Raw genomic sequence first — 19,304 nt, 5'->3', positions numbered from 1 at the left:
AAAAGCCTGCTTTACCCCCCGAGGGAAAGTTGGAGAAAGTTTCATGGATTTGCCCTTTGTAATATTCTGGTTTGTCTGCAGCAAGAGGAAGAAATAAAAACTAATGGAAAGAGACATTTCTTCTTGGATCAAAACTGAATACTTCTAAGAATGCATTCTCAGACTGTATTCAAATACTTAGAAGAAACAATTGCTAGGTCAAATGATTCACAATGTCCAGCTTTGCTCAGGCACTTTATTGTTCCTAATCAGGTAAAAAAAGCTATGACAAATTTTTTACTTTTCATTTGAGAGTCTCAAATCCTTTTCAGCCATTAACCACTAAAACTGCTCCATGAAGGTGATTAATAGGAGTCAAGGTGAAGTAATTACTTAGAAGTGCAAAATTAATTCTTTCCTAGATTTGGCCATCGGGACAGGAATATACTATACAGCAAACCAAGTGAAAGCTCAGCCCACAACCTTTTTAAACTTTGGAACAGTTCAGATCTCAACTTTGCAGGCTTGTTTCATCTTCCTCTATGCCACCACTTACCTGGAGGAACTGAGGCATCCTACAGATTGATATTAATGAAGTAAACTTTTATACACAGTGTTAAATTAGATATACATAATACTTAAATATTCTAAATATCTAGCTTTCTGGATAGCTGAGACCCTTGACTGCAGTTGCCAGTGCCCACCACTTAATGAAGATGAGCTCTGCGTCTTTTCAAGAAATAAACAGAAATAATTGTAGCACCCAGAATTAGTAGCTGTAGATGAGGTAAAGATCACAAAGGACTGCCATTGAGTTTAATAACAGAAAGGCTGAGCCCTTAATAAAAATGCCAGTGCTGAATTAACAGAGTCTGGCTTTCCCTGACACTCAGTCTCATTTTCTAGTATTTGTTTTATTACTCTTCCAATTCTCTTCCAAAAAACCCCAAGTGGCAGCACCTTCTTTTTTAGCCTGTGATAACCTAGTTTGTGCAATGCCAGCCTGTTCAAAATCTTCCATTTAATTTTACAAGCTCTGGACAGTGGCCCTAGAATTAGTTTTAAAACAACTAAACTTTTCCTCCAGAAAATACACTTTTGAGACAGCAGATGCTAACAGCCTTGTACGTAAGTTTTAAGAGGTCTCTTTCCAGGACTGACCACGCTGACCTCCTTCTCTCATGGGTGTGCTAGTGGAATGCAGGTTGCACATAAAATTAGAACCAGATCCTGCAAGTACCTCGAAATCCTCAGTTTGCTTTGACTGCCAGGAAAGTGACAGTAGTTGTCATCACCCAGGTACAACACTGGAGTTACTGACATGGAACTTGCCTTGGAATGTATGTAAATTTACCCTAAAGTTATTTAGACAGCTGATTTTCAACTATTTTCTTCATGTACATTGTCCATAATGTATATCATAAAATCTTTATTTGCCTTATGATGAAGACTACCTAAACTATGGCTGGATAAGAAGTCTATTTGCTTTGTCTAATAGTACAAGCTCTCCCATATCCAATGACTATTCGAATTATTGTGTGATCTTTTCAGTTTCTAATACATATTAATTTGTAATATACAAACCCATTCAAATAAATAATTGTGCAGACTGAATAAAAAAGCAATTTAAACTTTCCCCCCCCTAACTGGAGACACTTTTTACAAATAGTTCTTTTAAGTAGTCTTAATAGTATCTCTTTAATATTGCCATTAAAATTCACCAGAGTTCAAGAGCAGAGCAAATTTACATCTGTTAAAATAATGGAATTGACACTGATATTACATCATTGCTATTTTAAATAATCATTCTTCATAATTCTAACCTACTTGCTTTAAGTTGCAAATAAAGGGCTTGTTCCTACTTTCATTAAAGTCGATGGCAAAACTCCCTTTGGCTCCCAGGGAGCAGCACCTAGCTTTAAAGACGGAGGCCGCTGGTGATATGCGGTGGGGTTTGACTGCATTCACTAATGCAATCCCTCTGAAGGAAAAATTAATGAGGGTGGTTCTATGAGCTCCAGTCAGACAGGATAATTGTACTGGAATAGCCTGTTCCCAAAAATCACAAAACTCTATAGACTACTCTGATTTCCAAGATAGTTACAGTTGTTCTGTTTAGTTTCACAAGAAAGCAACATTTTTTACAGGTGTTTTTTCCATTTTAGTGCAATTTTGTGGTTTTCCTTTCTTAATATTTTTGGAGAGATAGTTTGAAGAGAAGCATAATGGCAACCCGCACAAATTCACCTCTTGGGAGAACATCTGAAGTTTCACTGAAATTACATAAGTGTTCTTCTATGAAGAATTCAAACTGAACCTAAAGGAATTAAAAAGATACACTATACACAGCTGAAAAGCCACCTAGAAAGTGAATCAAAGTAGTCCTATCCCTGATGACAGAAGAAAAGGATTTTAAAGCAAGGATTTTTAAGAAATATAGAGCATAAATGTTATACCTAAGACTATTTAAAAATGGAGAAAGATATGCTTTTTATTATCCATTTAACACTCAAAACCAAAGTTTTGTACCTGGCTATTCCTAGGCTGCCTTTGTGTTCTTTAGAAAAAAAAAAGAAGAAAAATCCATGTCCACATCACAGTTTGTCATCTGTAAAATCATCACGATTCAGCTACCTACGTAGACCTCAAGTTTTCAGGGACAAGACTGTTTCAACTGTATCTGCACTGAGCATCTAGTCTGACAGATTTCTGGCCATGGCAGAAATCACCAGTCACTGCAGTTAACTTTGTACTAACGCACTACTAAAATATGTTGAACATTTACTGGATAATAACCACCAGCCGAGTCTTAACCATAATTTTGCACTGCAGTATAGGGCCTGTTAGATGTTATCTGGGAGCCAGAGAACTTTTTTAACACTGTCATAAAGCTAAAGCAGAACCAATCTCTTGTTCTATCATCACTGACCCTGACTATTAAAATATCTATCAAACCTTAGCAAACTTCAGTCCTAACTGAAACATCCATTGCCTCAGTGTCTTTAAGAGACATTTGGTATAAAAAAACCACGAAAGAACAAAGTGTGACCCATTACTATGAAGAAAAGCATAAATAAGCAGCACCACCAAGACCAGGGAAGAAACAAATTATTCCAGAAAAATCAAGTTTTGAAAAGCTGCAGTGCTGACTGCTTTAGTCCACTTGAATTTACTTACCCCATTGCATGTCTTTCTGCTTCTACAGCAGGATACCTGCCCTTATGTTTATTTGGGAAAATTAAAAAAGGTAGCTTGGATAGTAAGGAAATATCTTCCAAGCAAGAACTATTAGACAATGCTCTGCCTCAGAGAGCATTTCAGACACTGTCGCTTGATTGTGTCCAAGAAGAAATGAGGGGGAAAACACCTAAGGGATTAGCCTACAGAGATTTTTATGTCATGCAGGCCAGTACTAGCTGAACTAGGAGGTCCTTTCCAGATGTATCATCTGTAATTCTTTTTGGCACCGTCCCTTGGCTTTAAAATATACCATCTTCTCCCATGCCAGTGGCACTAACACAACATGATGTCTAGTGCAACTCAGTCTTCAGAATAGTCTTGAATCACACAGAAAATCAGTGCTGTGCAATTAAATAAATTACAAATATGGCTTTTTGTAAGCAATTTACTTTTTTGTGGCTTTCCAACCATGCTAATAGGTCGAAACAGCATACACCTGACATGGAGGAGCAGTTGTTGGCACAACTCTTCATTGCTGAGGGAAGGAGGAAGAGTCAAATATGTCTGTCTATCTCTATGTAATCAAACATATATTATAGAGACTATTTTTATATTATAAATATATAGTCTAGATTCTTCATTCCAACACTATTCTTTTCTAACACTAAAACCTGCTTATCTGAAGACTTCACATAGCTGCAGAAATCTTCATGGGAAGAAATATGTTCTCATGTCATCTATTTTTGGCTTTCCATGCCGTGACAACGGAGGCTGGCCTGGTGTTTCTATATATGAACACTTCTCAGGTAGCGGAACAGCTACCGCAGATTGCCTGGCACCTGCTCGAGGATGAGGTGAACAGAAAGTAAAGCGAAAGTATTTTTGTTTCATCGAGAACATCTTGGCCAAGCCATATTTGTAAAAGATAAAAACTGAGGAAAGTGTAAACCAATGGGGAATGGAATCTTTTCATATTCTGGGAGCATGAAATAGTGAAATCAGAGTTCTGAACTTGAGCAGTTTAAGATAGAGTAGAACATAAGTGGCGGGTGCTGGGGAGAAATATCCTTTTCAGGATAATATTTTCAAAACCTGGTAGTTACATTTTGTTAATTTTAATCTTATTTTAATGAAATAACTTCTGAAAGGGAATATAAAAACATGGAACGTGAATGCCAATAGAAACATATTGTAAGTATGATACATCACCAAGTCTACCACTGCTGGATTAAGAAAAAACCTAATGCACTTAAAAGCATCTTCTTTTTCTTTCTAATATACTTTTTGGAAGACCTGACATTTTTTAATAGAGCAGCTATTAAGAGAAACTAATTATGATTTGATTTTTAAGGGCCTGGATTTTGTCTTACATGTATCATTCTAACTCAGGAGTAAGCCCATTCAAGCAAATGAGACGAGGTTGGTGTGAACGAATTTAAACATGATCAGAAGCTGGCCACAAGATATTTATGGATGCAGTGAGTCATTCTTGTTCTGGTTGGATGATTACATCAGTGGAGAATTAGTCTATCATCATGCAGGGCCTGAGCCTCCTTTCTCTTACATCATCATACATCAAGAAATATTGTGTGGAGTTCATCAGTATTTCACTAGCCTAAAACCAACAAGAGGGAAGAACTGAGCCCACAGCCCCAAACCCCTGTACTACTTGCGCATTGACTGCAAAGAAGCTGCCCTCATTTAAATCAGCAGATCATCTGGTCTTTCTTCCTTTGTTGGTTTACCTACCAAAACTTTCATATAAGTTATTTTAAGACCTGTTTCTCATTTAAAATATTGAGTAACTGTGGTCATAAAAGAACATATATTCTTTTTCTGGCATCAGATTCAAGTAGTAACTTTTCTTCCATCGGTCTCCAGTGACACATCTACAGAAATGGTAAGGAGAAATTGAATAGATAACGTAATTTTAACTACTCAGACTCCCTCTACACCAAACGCAGTTCTGTGAGAAATCTTTAACAGCCCAAGTCTCTGAGCATTTTTCAACAATTTCTCTGTCAAACAACTACGCTAGACCCAACAGTATTATTCCCTTTTTGGGCACACACCAGGTTTGGTGGTGCTAGAACAACATGTGATCCATCCATCTTATCTCTAAGAATAGGCAATATCAGCTATTCAAGAAGCCAGATCAGGAAATGTTGTGGTGGGCTGCTGTGAGTATCTAGAATAGATTATGAGAGGAGAAAAAAACTGCTGGAAAGCCTTCAGCAACTGTTGGAGTTCCTGAGAAGTTTTTTCCTCATGGCAATGACTTTAAGGCTAGAGGCAGAAAACCAAAATGGCAGTCTACACATTCCCCAGACACCAGGTGTTTACCAGAAAAATCTGTTCCCCAGCCACATGCTGTCCCTGTTCTGAATGGTTTCCATGGGCCTCTTCCCCTACCAGACACGAGGTGGTTTGCCTTCCCAGTACATCTGCGCACTTCTCACTGCTGAGAAACAGGGAGGATTAAAACCACCTTTGAAGTGCAGAAAAGAGAGTGTGGTTGCTTCTTGGATCCAATTCAGCAACCCTAGAAACTGCCTGAGAACCATGATGATGTTTTACACCAGCTTCTTCATGCTGTAGACGACTACAGAGCATCATGTTTTACTGGCCAGCCAGTTGTCATCCACCAAGGACACTGAGCTGGAGAACACTGGATTTAAACAATTTCCCATGCAGTTTTACTTCCTGCGATTACATCTTTTTCTCAAGATATTTAAGCTCCAAGCATTGCAGGTATCATGGTTTCATATTCATGTTATACTTTGCTAATACCATGTAGAGTTTCTCTGCATTAAATGATGTATTTTATCTTTTCCCACAAATAAAAGACATTTGCACCATAACATATCCTATAGGCAGCTCTTTTCATATCTAAATCCCAAGGATTTTTTTGGGGAAAAAAGAAGATTATATATTTATTCAGAAATTAAATGAGATTAATAATTTTGAAAGTAATTTACAAATAGCAATAAGCCTCTGCAATGAAGGTCAAAAGAAAAAGGACACATTAGCAATTGAATATCTTCCCTCCCTTTAAAGTTTTAATACTGCATACCTGTTAATAATGGGAAATATCCTTCTTCAAGAGTAGCATTTTCAAAAATTGGTAGGATCCTTTTGCTAATTCTAATCTTCTTTTAATAAAATAATTTGTTAAAAAGGATTATAAAAGTGCATGAAAATGGAATGCCAATAGAAATGTACTGCCTATACAATAAATAGTTAATGTATTTTCTAAATGAATGATTTAAAATAGCTATTAAAGTAAAGAGAATGAGCTTATGTTTCTAGTAATGACTTCTCTGCCTCAGAATGAAATCTGTAAATCCCTGATTGCAATTTCACATCCCAAAAGAACAAGCAGCCCTGGGACTGATGCTTATTGCCTTTATCATTAATACTAGCACACTGCATATGTGATTTTTATATCACTGGTTTGAATATTTAGATTTATACTTGTGTATGCTTTATATTTTAAATCTCATACAGCTATTCTGTCACAAAAATAAAGCTCTTCTTCAACAAGGCTTTTTTGTATGTACATGCATACATGTATACACAGACTTTCAATATAACTACAGTTTTATTCATAAGAGTGCATAATGATTCAGGCTGTGATTGTTAATAAAAATGCATTTCTAACCATCAAATTTGAGTCTATTATTCTAAGTTAATTGCATTTGCCCTAAAGAGACTTGCGACTGGCTGTCAGCCTATTTGTGTCAGTTCCATTTTATTCATCAGTCAATCTTGTCTCCTCTTTTTTCACATCCCATATATTGATCAAATAGATTTGTTAGCATGCCTCTGCAGCTTTAAAAAAGTTTGTTATTTGTCACGTTTATTTGATTACTGTATTAGTTGTGTGTTATCTTAATTGTTATTTCAATAGAAAATAAATGCCCTTTGATAGTCCCACAAGATTCCCATTAAATATAATCCATATAACAACTTAGTGGATGGAGTGAATGTGGTAAGAAAACAAACACATTAAACCTATTTTAAAAGGTGGTATTAATCTCCAGCAGTATTGTACTTGATCCAAAAGACAGGAATAGAAATAGGTACAGTGTGAAACAATTTTGATAAACATCAGTGCCGTATCATTGCATATTATGCAATATATAAAATACTTCAAGAAAAAGATGTGCGATATAAAATAAACGGAGATCATATCTGGAAGAATGGGTTTTGTGGTTAAGTGTGAAATGGAACCATATTATATATGGCTTTAGACACTAAAAATTAGGCTAGAGACAAGCAAAGGCAGGTGGAAATGCTGTGTTACATGGGGCAACTTTTTGATAGGGAAAGAAAAAAACCCCAGCTTTTAGGAAGGTATTTATTGGAGGAAAAGATAAACATCTAAGCAGGTAGCTTCTTCCTCTGTAACGATATGATACACTGTTTAGTGAAACTAAATTTTTTTAATCTAGCTAAACTCGAAACAGCATCTTGTGCACATTAGTCACTCAGTTTTCACAATGACTTCATGAAAACACAAATTTTACCTCAATGTTCTCAGAGAAGGTGGTGCAACCAGTTTTTCCATACAAATGTCTCAGAAACCTACTTCCAATTCCTCCATTATCAGCAAGACCACATAACCCTGGCTCCTTGGTTAACAGTGAATCTGGGATCTCCCCAGCTGCTACCTGAGCTTACAGTGTCAGAAATAAGCCCTGTTGGAAATCAGTAATAATGTGCTTACCATCTCATATTTAAAAAAAGGATATAAGAAATCCACATGTCTTAAGATAGCCACTCAAGACACCGAAACATTGATTTAGTAAATATTTTAGGAAACAAAAATCTCATGTTTTACCTGTACTTAAGTACCTTGACCAACCCCATAACTTTCTGAAACTGAAATGTGAAATTACCAAAACTTTCCAAACTTCTTGTGAAAAGCTAAGTTCTTTAATTTCTTTGGCCAGGGTTAGTCTTTGTATTATCTAACTTTAGTCACCTAAAAATTTGGTTTCTGGTCTGCATATTATCTATATATTGTCCGCAGGTGGGTGGGATGCAAGCAGGGACAAAACAAGTCTTCCAAAGAGCAATTTTTACCTGGCTTAAACTCTTCTGTCAAGATGGGATGACTTGCCATCAGCAGGACAGGTTTGTCTCTTCCATTGATTGTTGTAGGCGTTTAGACTAGACTGAACACCTATCATACCAGCCGCAGCTTGGTATGATGAACACCACCCTAAGGGGGGGCCTATCTCATTATAGCAACAGCATTTTTAAATGCCTATACCTAGCTGTGGACACTTGAAATGTCCAGCTCCTAGATTATTGTTTTTCATCTGGAACCTCTTTAACAGCCTTTCATACTAAACAACCATGCTAAAGCTTCAGATGCCCTAAAACAAAACTCGATTTTGCAACTGTCCTAGAACAGTTCACAACACTCCTGTGATTCAGAAGCATGCGGTGTGATGATAGTTTCAAGCTAAACTGTCATGACCAGCTAGTATGGAATATAAACAGGAACAGATGAGAAGAATACAGCCTCAACATTTGAGACAACAAAGAAAGAGTGAAATGATTGCTACATAAAAGACATTTCAAAGACCTCCCAGAAAAGCAGGCATAAAAATCCCCAATAAAAAGGCTCAGCAAGAAAACTGTCACACCCCCTAATCCTCAGCAGACTTTAACAAGATGTTCACATGAGCCAGAGATTGTCTCCTTCCCCAGAAGACAAAAGGCACAGAAAACAATACTGTCTAGCATAGGATTAGGAGGCAAGAGATAGATAAAAAGGATTCCTTAACCTTACAATTAGAAATCCCAGCTCTCCAGCCAAAAGGATAATCAGAAACAGACTGCAAACCTGTGTCTCAATAATTGCTGCATCTTTCTTTACTCTTTGAAAACTGATATATTTTCTGAAGATTATTTTTCATTTGTTGCCACCCCAAGAAAGGTTTTGATGGCCGCTTCACTACAAGACAACTGCTGCTACCAAACCACAGTTCAGCACACATGGCAAAAGCCTTATTTCCCATTCTTTATATTTCCAACACCTCCAACCAAGCAAAAATTAGATTACCAATGCTTGTACCAACCTCCCAGAATATTGTACAACTAAAAGCAAAATTATATGTAATGCAGTAGTCTTCTAACAAATGATCAGCTTACTGTGCCCTAAACCAGACACATACACAGATTCTTCATGCCAAACCTGGTATAACCATGTGCTCTGATTAAAAAGGAAACAACTTAGTTTTTATAACAAGCATCTTTAGCTTTATTTGGTATTACTAATGCCTTTAAACAGAAGGCAGGGTACTGTCAAGAGTAGAAAACAGACTTGAAGGGGGAGGAAACCTACAGGCAGAAAAGCAACTACAGTCTCCAAAGTCTGACCTTCCTGCTGTAGCTAACTAGTGACCATAAGCTGTAATAGCTGTAGGAAGTTTGCTGCATGAAAATTTAAGACTTTCTGAAACTGAACAAGGCAACCAGAAGACACTGACAACTACATTTACAGAGCATATATTAACTTGCAGACATGGCTTCAGCACCCAGACAGTCAATATATGATTAGGAACTATTAAATGTCTCTGCTTTGTAGGGGATTATTTGAGGTACACAAGAATTGAATGGTTAGTGCAAGCACTCACTGAGGGACAGGCAGGTGATGTTGCTAGCCTTCCCCAGTCTTTCTGGTACAATCAAGAAAGGAAAAGTCAAGCAATTTATTTTTATTTCAGGTGCAACACACTTGAAAACTTTCACTCTACACTCTTATGATCTTACTGTCTGTTGGACCTTAAATTTCCTGCCTTAAGCTAATGTTAGGTGGTCTTGTTCTGTGCAACCTAAACACTACCTCAGAGCTGCCTCATATACCATCGCAGTTGAAATAATCCCTCTTTAAGTAAACTACTTGAAACCACTTCGAAAGAGGTTGGCAGAGATGCAACCTTAACCATTGTCATTTGTTATGGAAAGATGTAAGCGAATCACACTTCCCAGAAGAATCACGGCTTGAAATAAACGCACGGAATAAGGCATACGTTTCTGTTCTCTTTTTAGTAAAGCTCAAGGAGAGCATAAAACTTGGCTTACACATGCTTGTAGAAGAAAAGGGAGAAAAGTTATCTACGGATTTCTAAGTAAACTTTCTGGACTTCAGTCCAGATGAGAGCAAATAATTCACTATGTCATCCCAAAGCATGTAGCTAGCAGCATATCAGGTAGAGCAATACAGGATGTGAATCACTGGAGGGTAGTGTGGTCTGCATGGTGGCATAAGCAAATTAATCCCTTCTCAGCCACACATTGCCCCAGGGACTCCAAGTCTTGCTTGTGGACGTAGTGTCAGAGTCAGAGACTCACAAGCCTGTGCCTGCAAGCACACTTGCCCCTGTGCCATGAGGAGATTCACTGCTGTCTGTGGAAAGGCCAGCTGTGCTTGAATCAAGAGCCTAGAAATAGAATCATGGCACCTCATTTTATAAGCAAGCAAGCTTGTGGTTGCCACTATTACAAGCACAACTTAAAATTTACAAGGTGGTTTAGTATTTTTTACAATTTGCATTCAGATCCAGGTTTACTGAAAAAGCTACAGAATATTATTTCTTTGAGTGACCCCTGTGTGGCACAAAGCCCCACACCACAATGCCACCCAAGTATTCAGTCATTTAGATAAGACCTATGGCTTCCCCTCCAAGCAGAGTGCTACAAACACCGTGAAGTTTTCTGCTTTGCTATCATTACTGATTTTGGGATACTCAGATAATATGGTGGTGAAAGGCAGTGCAAAACCCTAGTATACCTAAAAGTGCAGGAAGTATTGCCATGCTGAAACAGAAAAAAAAAGATGGGCGAACTAAACTTGAACCTCCACCATATCCTAAAGCCATGTTTCAGAAAACTAGACCATGTATTACAGTGGTTATATTTAATAACTTATTCCGTTAACTTCAAAAACTAGAAATCCAGCATTTTCAGACATACCCTTGGTAGAAACAGGGGTATGATAAAGCACACAATGATGAGGTTTGTATTCAGGTTCATTACCAGTCTTTTCCTTGGTTGCAATTATTTTAATGAAGATTTTGCCTAATTAAGATTTTCACAATTTGGCATAGGAAGCAGATACAACACCTGATATACTATGCCCTGAAGCCAGACATTTCCATCAGCTTTAACAGGCATTAGGCTGGTCCCTTATGGATCGAGACAGAGCCATTTCACTGATCAGGTGTGTGAAGACAACAGACATGAGCCAACAAAAGACATAGCAAAAACCATAAACTTTACTCACTCAGAAACCCAGGGATGAACTCTGCATTAGTGAATCAGGATCTTCAGGGAGTCTCTGCTCCTCTGGGTAAGAAAAGTTGTGTTGACCATATGAAAACTGCCTGTGTCCCCTGGGGAAAAAAAATCATCTCAGTGAGAGGCCAGGGGACACTGGATCCTTAAAGGGAAGAGGTATCTCCCAGCTTCTATTAAGAGCTGGTTTTTCCATACTTGTGAAATCAATTAGAGGACTAAATCTCCAGCCCCAGTAGCTTGACTTCTCTTTCCTCTGATAACAATGCAGTTTTGAGGCATTTTCAAAAACCTGGTGCCTGTATGGGATAACAAAGCCACCTCACCAGTTGAGGAGCTTTTCCTGCTTAGTGAAGCCTTCCTCTCCCATTCTTGTTTTCCAGAACTGGACAGCCCCATCCTACAGCCCCTTGGAGAGTCAGGTAAGTCCCCCACCTTCTCAGCTCCTTCTCCCCGCAGTACATGTGGTGTGGCATCACATCTTTGCAAACTACTGAAGCAGCACCTTTCATGCAAGAAAGTGAGCTCCATTATTCTAATTCCATGGGGTTGTAAGCAACATTTTTTGCCTTAATATTGACTCATCATCTGTTTCACCCTTCAACCCATCTTTAAAATGAGACTATTATTTGTATGAATGACAAAGAAGCACTTTAAGGTTTACTCAAAACAGCAGAACAAGCATGGAAGTGCTGTGCAGTGGGCTAACCCCACAAACTTTGGAGTATGAGGATTACAAGTTCTTAACCCCACAATCATTTTCTTATAAAAATTTAGTAAGAAACACAAAAGAATCAGCCTACAAGCCACACAAAAACCTGCTTATTTCAATTTTCAGGACCTCAGAGGATTACTCTGGGATCAGGCAACCCCTAAACTGGCACCTAGCTACCTTACAAGAGCTGCTGATTCTACACCTTACCTGGAGAACAGTCATAACATTGCTCTCTTCCTTTTACCTTTATTTATCTGCTGAAGAAGAGGGAAGGCCCATGGCCCCTCCCTTCCCAGCTGAGGATGTTTTCCTGAGTGAGGGTTCTTGAACCAATCCATACCACCTGAAAGCCTTTAGAAGGGGCAGATATGCCAATTTATCCACTTTCTACTCAGCCACAGCAGAAGTGGGTAATGCTTTTCTGCTTCCTTTACTTCTGATGACAACCTTTAATTGGGAAGTTCCAGCTAGAGGCACACCGAGAGGCCTTTCAGATTTTGGCAGTGGCCCTCAGCAGCCCTCACCATGTCTATTATTTGGGGTGTTGCTGATTAGAATGTGAGCACACCAAGGTTGTACAGCACCCATAGGCTGGGGTCTTCCAGTAATGATGAGTTGGCTGTGTTAGAGACCATGTCATTTAAAAAAGTTTAGAAAGCACCATGCCCCCATTTGAACCTTTCTTAATGGAGCACCCATGACCCTGTTGTTGCAAGCAAAAACCCTGCACCCAACAGCTCTGCATTTATTTGTATTGCAAACACACACGATGCAAACTTTCTCTGTTAGTTAGAGGACACTGCTGGGGCTCTGGTAGGCAAGGTCAAGATGATGTTGGTCTGCTCTGATAAAGGATAAGGAGGTAAATCATTCTGTGCGACTTAGAAGTCATTCAGATGGTACTTTTGGCATTTACCCCCCCTCCCTGCTTTTGTTCTGTCAGTCTGAAGAGAACAGCTCGTGTGATGTAATTTAGAATGGAGCTTTTTTAAAGCTTTCACTCAGGAAAAGCTTCAGGAGCTCTGGGGGTATAGCTTAGCTCCGAGAAATAGAAAGAAAGCAAGTTTGCATTGACAGCTTGATCCCAGAGAGAGGTGGCTGCCTGCTTGTCTAACAGGTCCTCTGGGTCTGGATGAGGCAGAGACAGAGGAGCAGTCATATTAAGTGAACGCGCGCTGCCAATGTTAAAGGAACAATTACCATTATTCTGCATAGTTCACTGTTTGCTACTGCTATTTCCTTCAATAAAACCTCTTTTCACTTGCCAATTGGAGCTTGTCATGTAACAATATTTCTTATGCACAATACACATAGTAAAATGCCCCTGTGTTTTTAATACATTTATAGTTGTTAACAATAGCGATATAGTGACAGAAAAAATGTACTTGCTTTGAATACAGAATAGATTGAAAAAAGAACAAACCAGAGGCCCTGCTCTGAAGGATTAATGAGGGTTAGATTTTGCCTAATTTGTGTTTATAACAGTGACACCTCTTCTGTTTCATTGACACCCACTTTCTCCTCTCAGGGCCTGGGCTGTGACCTCCTTTCTTGGAAGGGGTTGTACACCTGAGCAAAAGCTTCAGTGAAAGTTTTTACATGAGGAAGTGTTGAGGAGGGACTTGAGCTCTCACCTGCCCCCATGCCTGGGCAGCACCGAGGGGGGCAGATGAGGGATGCCGCTCCTGGGGCTTTGGCAAGCTCAGTGCACTGAAGGTTGCTCAACTAACCCTTTGATCCTTGTGTGTGGTCCACAGAAGGGTGGGAAGGTGATGACCTACCGTCTAGCAACACCTGAAACCTCTGGTGTTCACTGCTCACATCTGACACTAGCAAAACTCCTTGGGAGTGCAGCTCCTTGCAAAGCAGGACAAACAGCCGGCGCTGGGGAGAGGCTGGCATTTCACTGAGGTTGCAGGAACTCTGCAGCTCTCCTCTGAAAGCTCGTATAATGAAGACATTGTGTTTGTACTGCACTTGCCAACATTACAAAGCCAGGTGGAAATGACCACAGTGAAGGTGCCACGGTGAGAAGAAATTACGTGTTTGTGCTTGTGAGCAGGCTGAACCTAATATTTCATGCACCCAAATGAACAAGCATTTGGTTTGGAAACCTTTGTAGCACAGTCCTGAAGGAAACTTTTTTCTGCCATAAGATTCATGTTTTCTAAGAACACTATTTTGTTCTGAACAAGTTAATATACGCAGGAAAAGACATCTTGAGTGTTCCTGGACTCTCCTACACTATCCAGGAATAGTGATAGACTGCGAGTTTAAACACATCCTTCCACTGCACAGAGAGAGAAGTGTATTTAATACTGTGAGCAGAACAGTTACCATGTTTGCCTTTGCCAGAGCTGGCAAGACTACACTGTCCTAAAAGTACTTATTACATAATTAAGAAACAGTGGATCTCATCTGTGTGCCCCCAGAATAGATGTTCTGCATCTTTGGTGTCCCCCAGGAAAAAAATGTTTTGTGAAAAGATGTACAGCATGGTACAACTTCTGCTTCAGATATTTCTAATTGCTTTGTCTACAACTCTTTCTAAGGAAAAGAGCGAAGAAACCCAGAGAAGGCTACCATATTGGAGGTTGTTTTGGAGCCTGATCTGTTGAGCTCCCTGGCAATCTTTCCATTGACATCTGGTGATACTGGATCAGGCCCTTGCGGAGCTAAATAAATGTTTTTTCAGCACAGTCCAGCAAAGGCTGCTCAGCAGCACCTGGGGAGGTGCTCAGATGGTAATAAGATTAATAATGTTTGCTACAGCGGACAAGTCCAGCTCCCAGTTGTGTTCCAGTATGGCATGCAGATTAGAGAGATAAAAATGGAAGTGTTTGCTAGGAAAGTCTCTAGAAGACATAAGACTCTCACAAATTGCCACTCATTATTGGATTCAAATAAAATAAAATCTTTTATAACTTATTAGAAGACATGGGCTTTTGTAGTTCATATATTATCACATGCCAATTTACCACAAGCAGAGCTTTAAGGACCGTCTATGTGAAATGTTGCATCTTCTGTGATTGCAGCTCTGACGGTGTTTGAACTGTTTGGATATATTTTGAGAATATATGTGGTTTTGATGGTGTTTCCCCCCACCAAATCAAAATGCTGACAGCCTCAGAGCTCCTCTGGCATTAACGTTGTGCAAGGATATCTTTGTGACCATAACCACGTGTAATACCTGTTTTGGGAATAAACTCTTGGCACATAACTTCAGGGTCATTCAGAAAGTGGCACAGTTGCCAAAGACCTTGGGACACGAAAGGAAGACACTGTGCTGTCTTTTCATTGGAAAGTTCACAAATTCTGCCTAGAGATCCCTCTGACATTTTCGTTTTTCAATACATAGTGCTTACCAAAAATAAAACTGAGAATTTTAAGTGCTTTCCAAATTTAATAACACGGAGTTTTACGTTGAAAAAAAAAAAAAATTGTAACCTCAGTATTTTCTGTTTTACATTACCTATAAATTTCCCAAACTAAACAGAGTGAGCAATTACACAGCATGTCCATGGGTGATACCTACCTTTACTTACAGTGCCAGTGTATTAAATAAAGCCCTGTCTACTGCTGGCTACTCCATTCTGGTTAGGATTTTGTGTCTGAAACTTGATCATATTGGCAGACAGTCTTAACCTCATTGATGGGGTGAGTAATTAATCATGAGAGGAAGGAAGGAAGACCGAATTAATGCAGCGGTGCTGTTGAGGCAAGGATTATAATAATAATAATGTTTGGCTTTGTCTTTAATTTGAAAACAACACGATCAATTCAGATAAGGTAATGCATCAAAATCTCAAGCTTCACACTCTGCAGTAATGAATAAAGAGAATTTGAGAGTTTTGAGTTATCCCAGCAATACAACAAGCAGCTGCCCATGAGCACTAGCATGGACGTGCCCCAGCACCTGGTGTGGGGGTGTCCATGCAGCCCCATCAGTGGGGTGGCCTCAGGGATGCTGTGTGGGGCTGTGCATCCCAAATCCCTGCAGTCCAGGGAGGGGACAGGGACTAGCATAGCCCTATGGTGGTTGGGTTGACCCACAGACATTTATAAAAACAAATAGATGCTTAGCCCTCGACTTGGAGGGAGAAGGACAGGGCTGTGTGTTTTCAGATTGGGTCCAGTTTGAGACTTACTTGCTCTGAGTTTGTCTAATTATCCCTTTCAGAAAAATGTCAGGAGAGTGCAGCCTTGAAACAGAAAGAAGGAAATAAAAGAATATGGAAATAAGACTTTATTTTTCTTTACAAAAGCTTTTTAAGGTTGTTTCATGTGATAGAGTTGCCACACCACCTACAAGATCCAAAAATCCAATCTGGGGCTTAAATTCAACTTCAAAAATAGCCACTCCTTCTCAGAGACTCCCAGAGAGGATGATCTCTTTCAAGAGCTGCTGGAGTAACAACAGGGTGCCAGGATGCCCTGTGCATAAACTGGAGGAAATTAATTCAAAACAGGCAACAGAAAAAAAAAGCTACCTATCAGCAAGCAGCATGTGAAATGCCATGAGATCCTGCTGTTCTCTGGACTAGCCCCAATTGCTATAGTGGATTTATTTCAGGGAGGCCATTTCATACAGTCACAACAGCCAGAACATAAATACAGACCTAAAGAAAAACTTGGTAGGAAAGAAAACAGTGGTTAAAGGAGAATTTGGAAGATCCAATCTAGAAACAAACCTTGGGGGCTCCGACACAGCCTTCTCAGAGGATGCAGGGCCGTATCCCGCACCCTGGCCCATAGGTTTCAGTGATTGCCTTGCCTGGCGACCAGCTGAAGTTACGTTTCTGCTGCAGTTAACACTTGATACCAAAGCTGTGAAGTTCCTGTGAAACTCAGTGATTTATCTTGGCGCTTATCAGCCAAGGGCTCCTGAGGACCTGGCGCCAAGCTCTGACACACAGCGATGGAGAGTGGACGTCTGTGGGCAGGCACCTGTAAACCATTCAGTGAACGTGCTACAAAAGCAGTTGGGAATTTTGCTATTGTCTTCACTGAGAGCATGAATTATGTCCAGTGTCTAACATGGATGATGATGTCTGATGCAATAGGGACTTTTGAATTAGCACATAAAACCCCTTTCATAAAGTGTTTGGTCCTCCTTCTTGCAAAGTCTGTTACAACTCCAAAGTGTAAGCAAACAACATAAAATTCACACTGATCCCTTCAATTCTTTTTTAAGTATTCTTAAATCCAGCTTTTTTTTTTTCCTGCTGTACATCTTACTTTTTATAGTTAAAAGTAATTTTAAAGCAAAAAGGAACATAAACAATATACACTGACTCTTGACACTCCATTGCTTTTTTAAACTAGAATAATAAAAATTTGCAAATGAACAAAAGAGTGGGAGGAAGATATCTGATTTACAATGTTTTTGAGATAAAGAACACTATAAAAAAAGATCAATGTGAATAATAAAGCATTGTTAACTGAGTCATGACATTTCTATTCTCAGTGAAGATTTGAACAGTAGAGCTCTGCAAATGAGCACCTTGTGCCATTTTCAAAGTGGGAGGAAGACATATAATTATAATTTTTAAAGTGAAGAGAATTTTAAAAAAATCTCTATGAAAAAGTTTATTGAAAAACATATCGACATATCAATATGACATAAATTACTTTAATTTTGTTAAACTAGGAGGGGGGAAAACCTCTTTCTGAAGACTGGCTGCAGAAAGCATTCTTTGAAAAGAATTTTCTTTATTAAAAACTCTTTTGCTAAGATGAAACAGCACTGAATGTCAGCACTACCGTATATTTATTCTGTAACTCTTCCAACAGCTGAGATCTATAAAAGAAACATATTTTCAAAACAGTTTTAACCTCCATTGTCTTGATCATTTGTATTAACACTTTTCATGTCACCTATTGAAATCCCTTAAAGGAACCTTTTATTCAGTCAAAATTAATGAAACCATTTTCTTAAACAGCCTCGAAAAAGTAAAAAGGATGTAATGTTGTGCATTTTATTTGACATACGTTTTCTGCCATTTCACTTATTTGTGTGATGAGAGCAAAACTTCATATTTATGCTATCAAATCTACAGAGAAAAGTGATTTTGAGAGAGAAGAAAACTAACTCTGTTCTTGCTGTGTGTGCAGTTTAAATCCACAGTGAAAATACAGCATTGATCAGATTACTCAATTGAGTCATTTAGTGCTTTGGCATTCCTGAAGTTAGGGCCCAGCTGTGAAATCATAGTTGGGGCCAAACTTTGCTGTTAGGTGAGTGCACATGGCTCCCATTTTCTTCAAAGGGAATGACACACATGGCCAATATTTAACTTTCACCTCTTCCATTCTTCAGCTAGCAAAGCCAGAACCAATGGACTATATGCAGGCAATTTAATAGAATTAAGATTATAATCAAGATTTTCGAGGATTTACTAGTGATTTGGCCTATATAATTCAATACATCTCAAAGCGCAGATGCTCAGCATATTCTGAAAATCTGGCCATCTCAAATGTCTTACTTGAAGCAGGTAAAATCATAAATCACTTTGAGTATTTTGGCCATTGGATCCTAACAAACAGGGCGTAGGGTACCTCCTCAAAATCATAAACTCCAATTTCTGGGTTGTCTGGGATTCCTGGGACACTTAACATATCCCAACCCATTTTGGGTACTGCATTTGTACACAATTGTCCCACAATTATGGGACCTGAACACAATGCAGACGCCCTTCTGCAGCAGCTGTCCCCTTGAGAAAATCTAGGTTCGGGTTCTGCAGATCCCCTGGGATGGACGGGACTGCTGGGATGGCCCGCAAGACTCTAAGGCATAAGTGCCACAGAGAGAAAAGAGGATGCATCCCAAAATCTAGCTGCCCCATGGCATATACAGATCTTCATTTCAACTCAAGGTCAAGTGGAAAACTTTCCTACCATCCTTGCTGACTCTCCTCTTCGCTTTCCCCCGACTCCATCTGTTCCTCACCCATCTCCTTCGTTCCACACTCGCCTCCCTCTTCTTCCTGTGTCCATCTGTTCCCTCCTTCCTCAACACAAGTTGGGGAAGGAAAGTAAATTCAGTCATTCACTGAACAGATTTCAAGATGAACCCCCTCCCTCTCCAGTTCTAACTTCATTCATCATGGTAAAAATTATA

The 19,304-nt window shown here is 39.2% G+C and overlaps 1 protein-coding gene across 2 annotated transcripts in view; it reads left to right on the top strand.

The window, feature by feature from the left end:
• MDFIC2 (MyoD family inhibitor domain containing 2) overlaps positions 1-19,304 on the top strand; it is a 44,480-nt gene that overhangs the window by 13,963 nt on the left and 11,213 nt on the right. The window contains exon 2 of one of the 2 annotated variants that reach the window (XM_074879682.1): positions 11,853-11,891. The exons of the other annotated variant lie outside the window; for it this stretch is intronic. Within the exon in view, the coding sequence (XP_074735783.1) occupies positions 11,853-11,891 (39 nt within the window). The remainder of the gene's footprint in view (positions 1-11,852; positions 11,892-19,304) is intronic. 2 annotated transcript variants of the gene reach the window in all.

Source organism: Strix uralensis, chromosome 10 (assembly GCF_047716275.1).
Source record: "Strix uralensis isolate ZFMK-TIS-50842 chromosome 10, bStrUra1, whole genome shotgun sequence".
NCBI classification, from domain to species: Eukaryota; Metazoa; Chordata; class Aves; order Strigiformes; family Strigidae; genus Strix; species Strix uralensis.
This window is presented reverse-complemented; position numbering and strand designations above follow the sequence as displayed.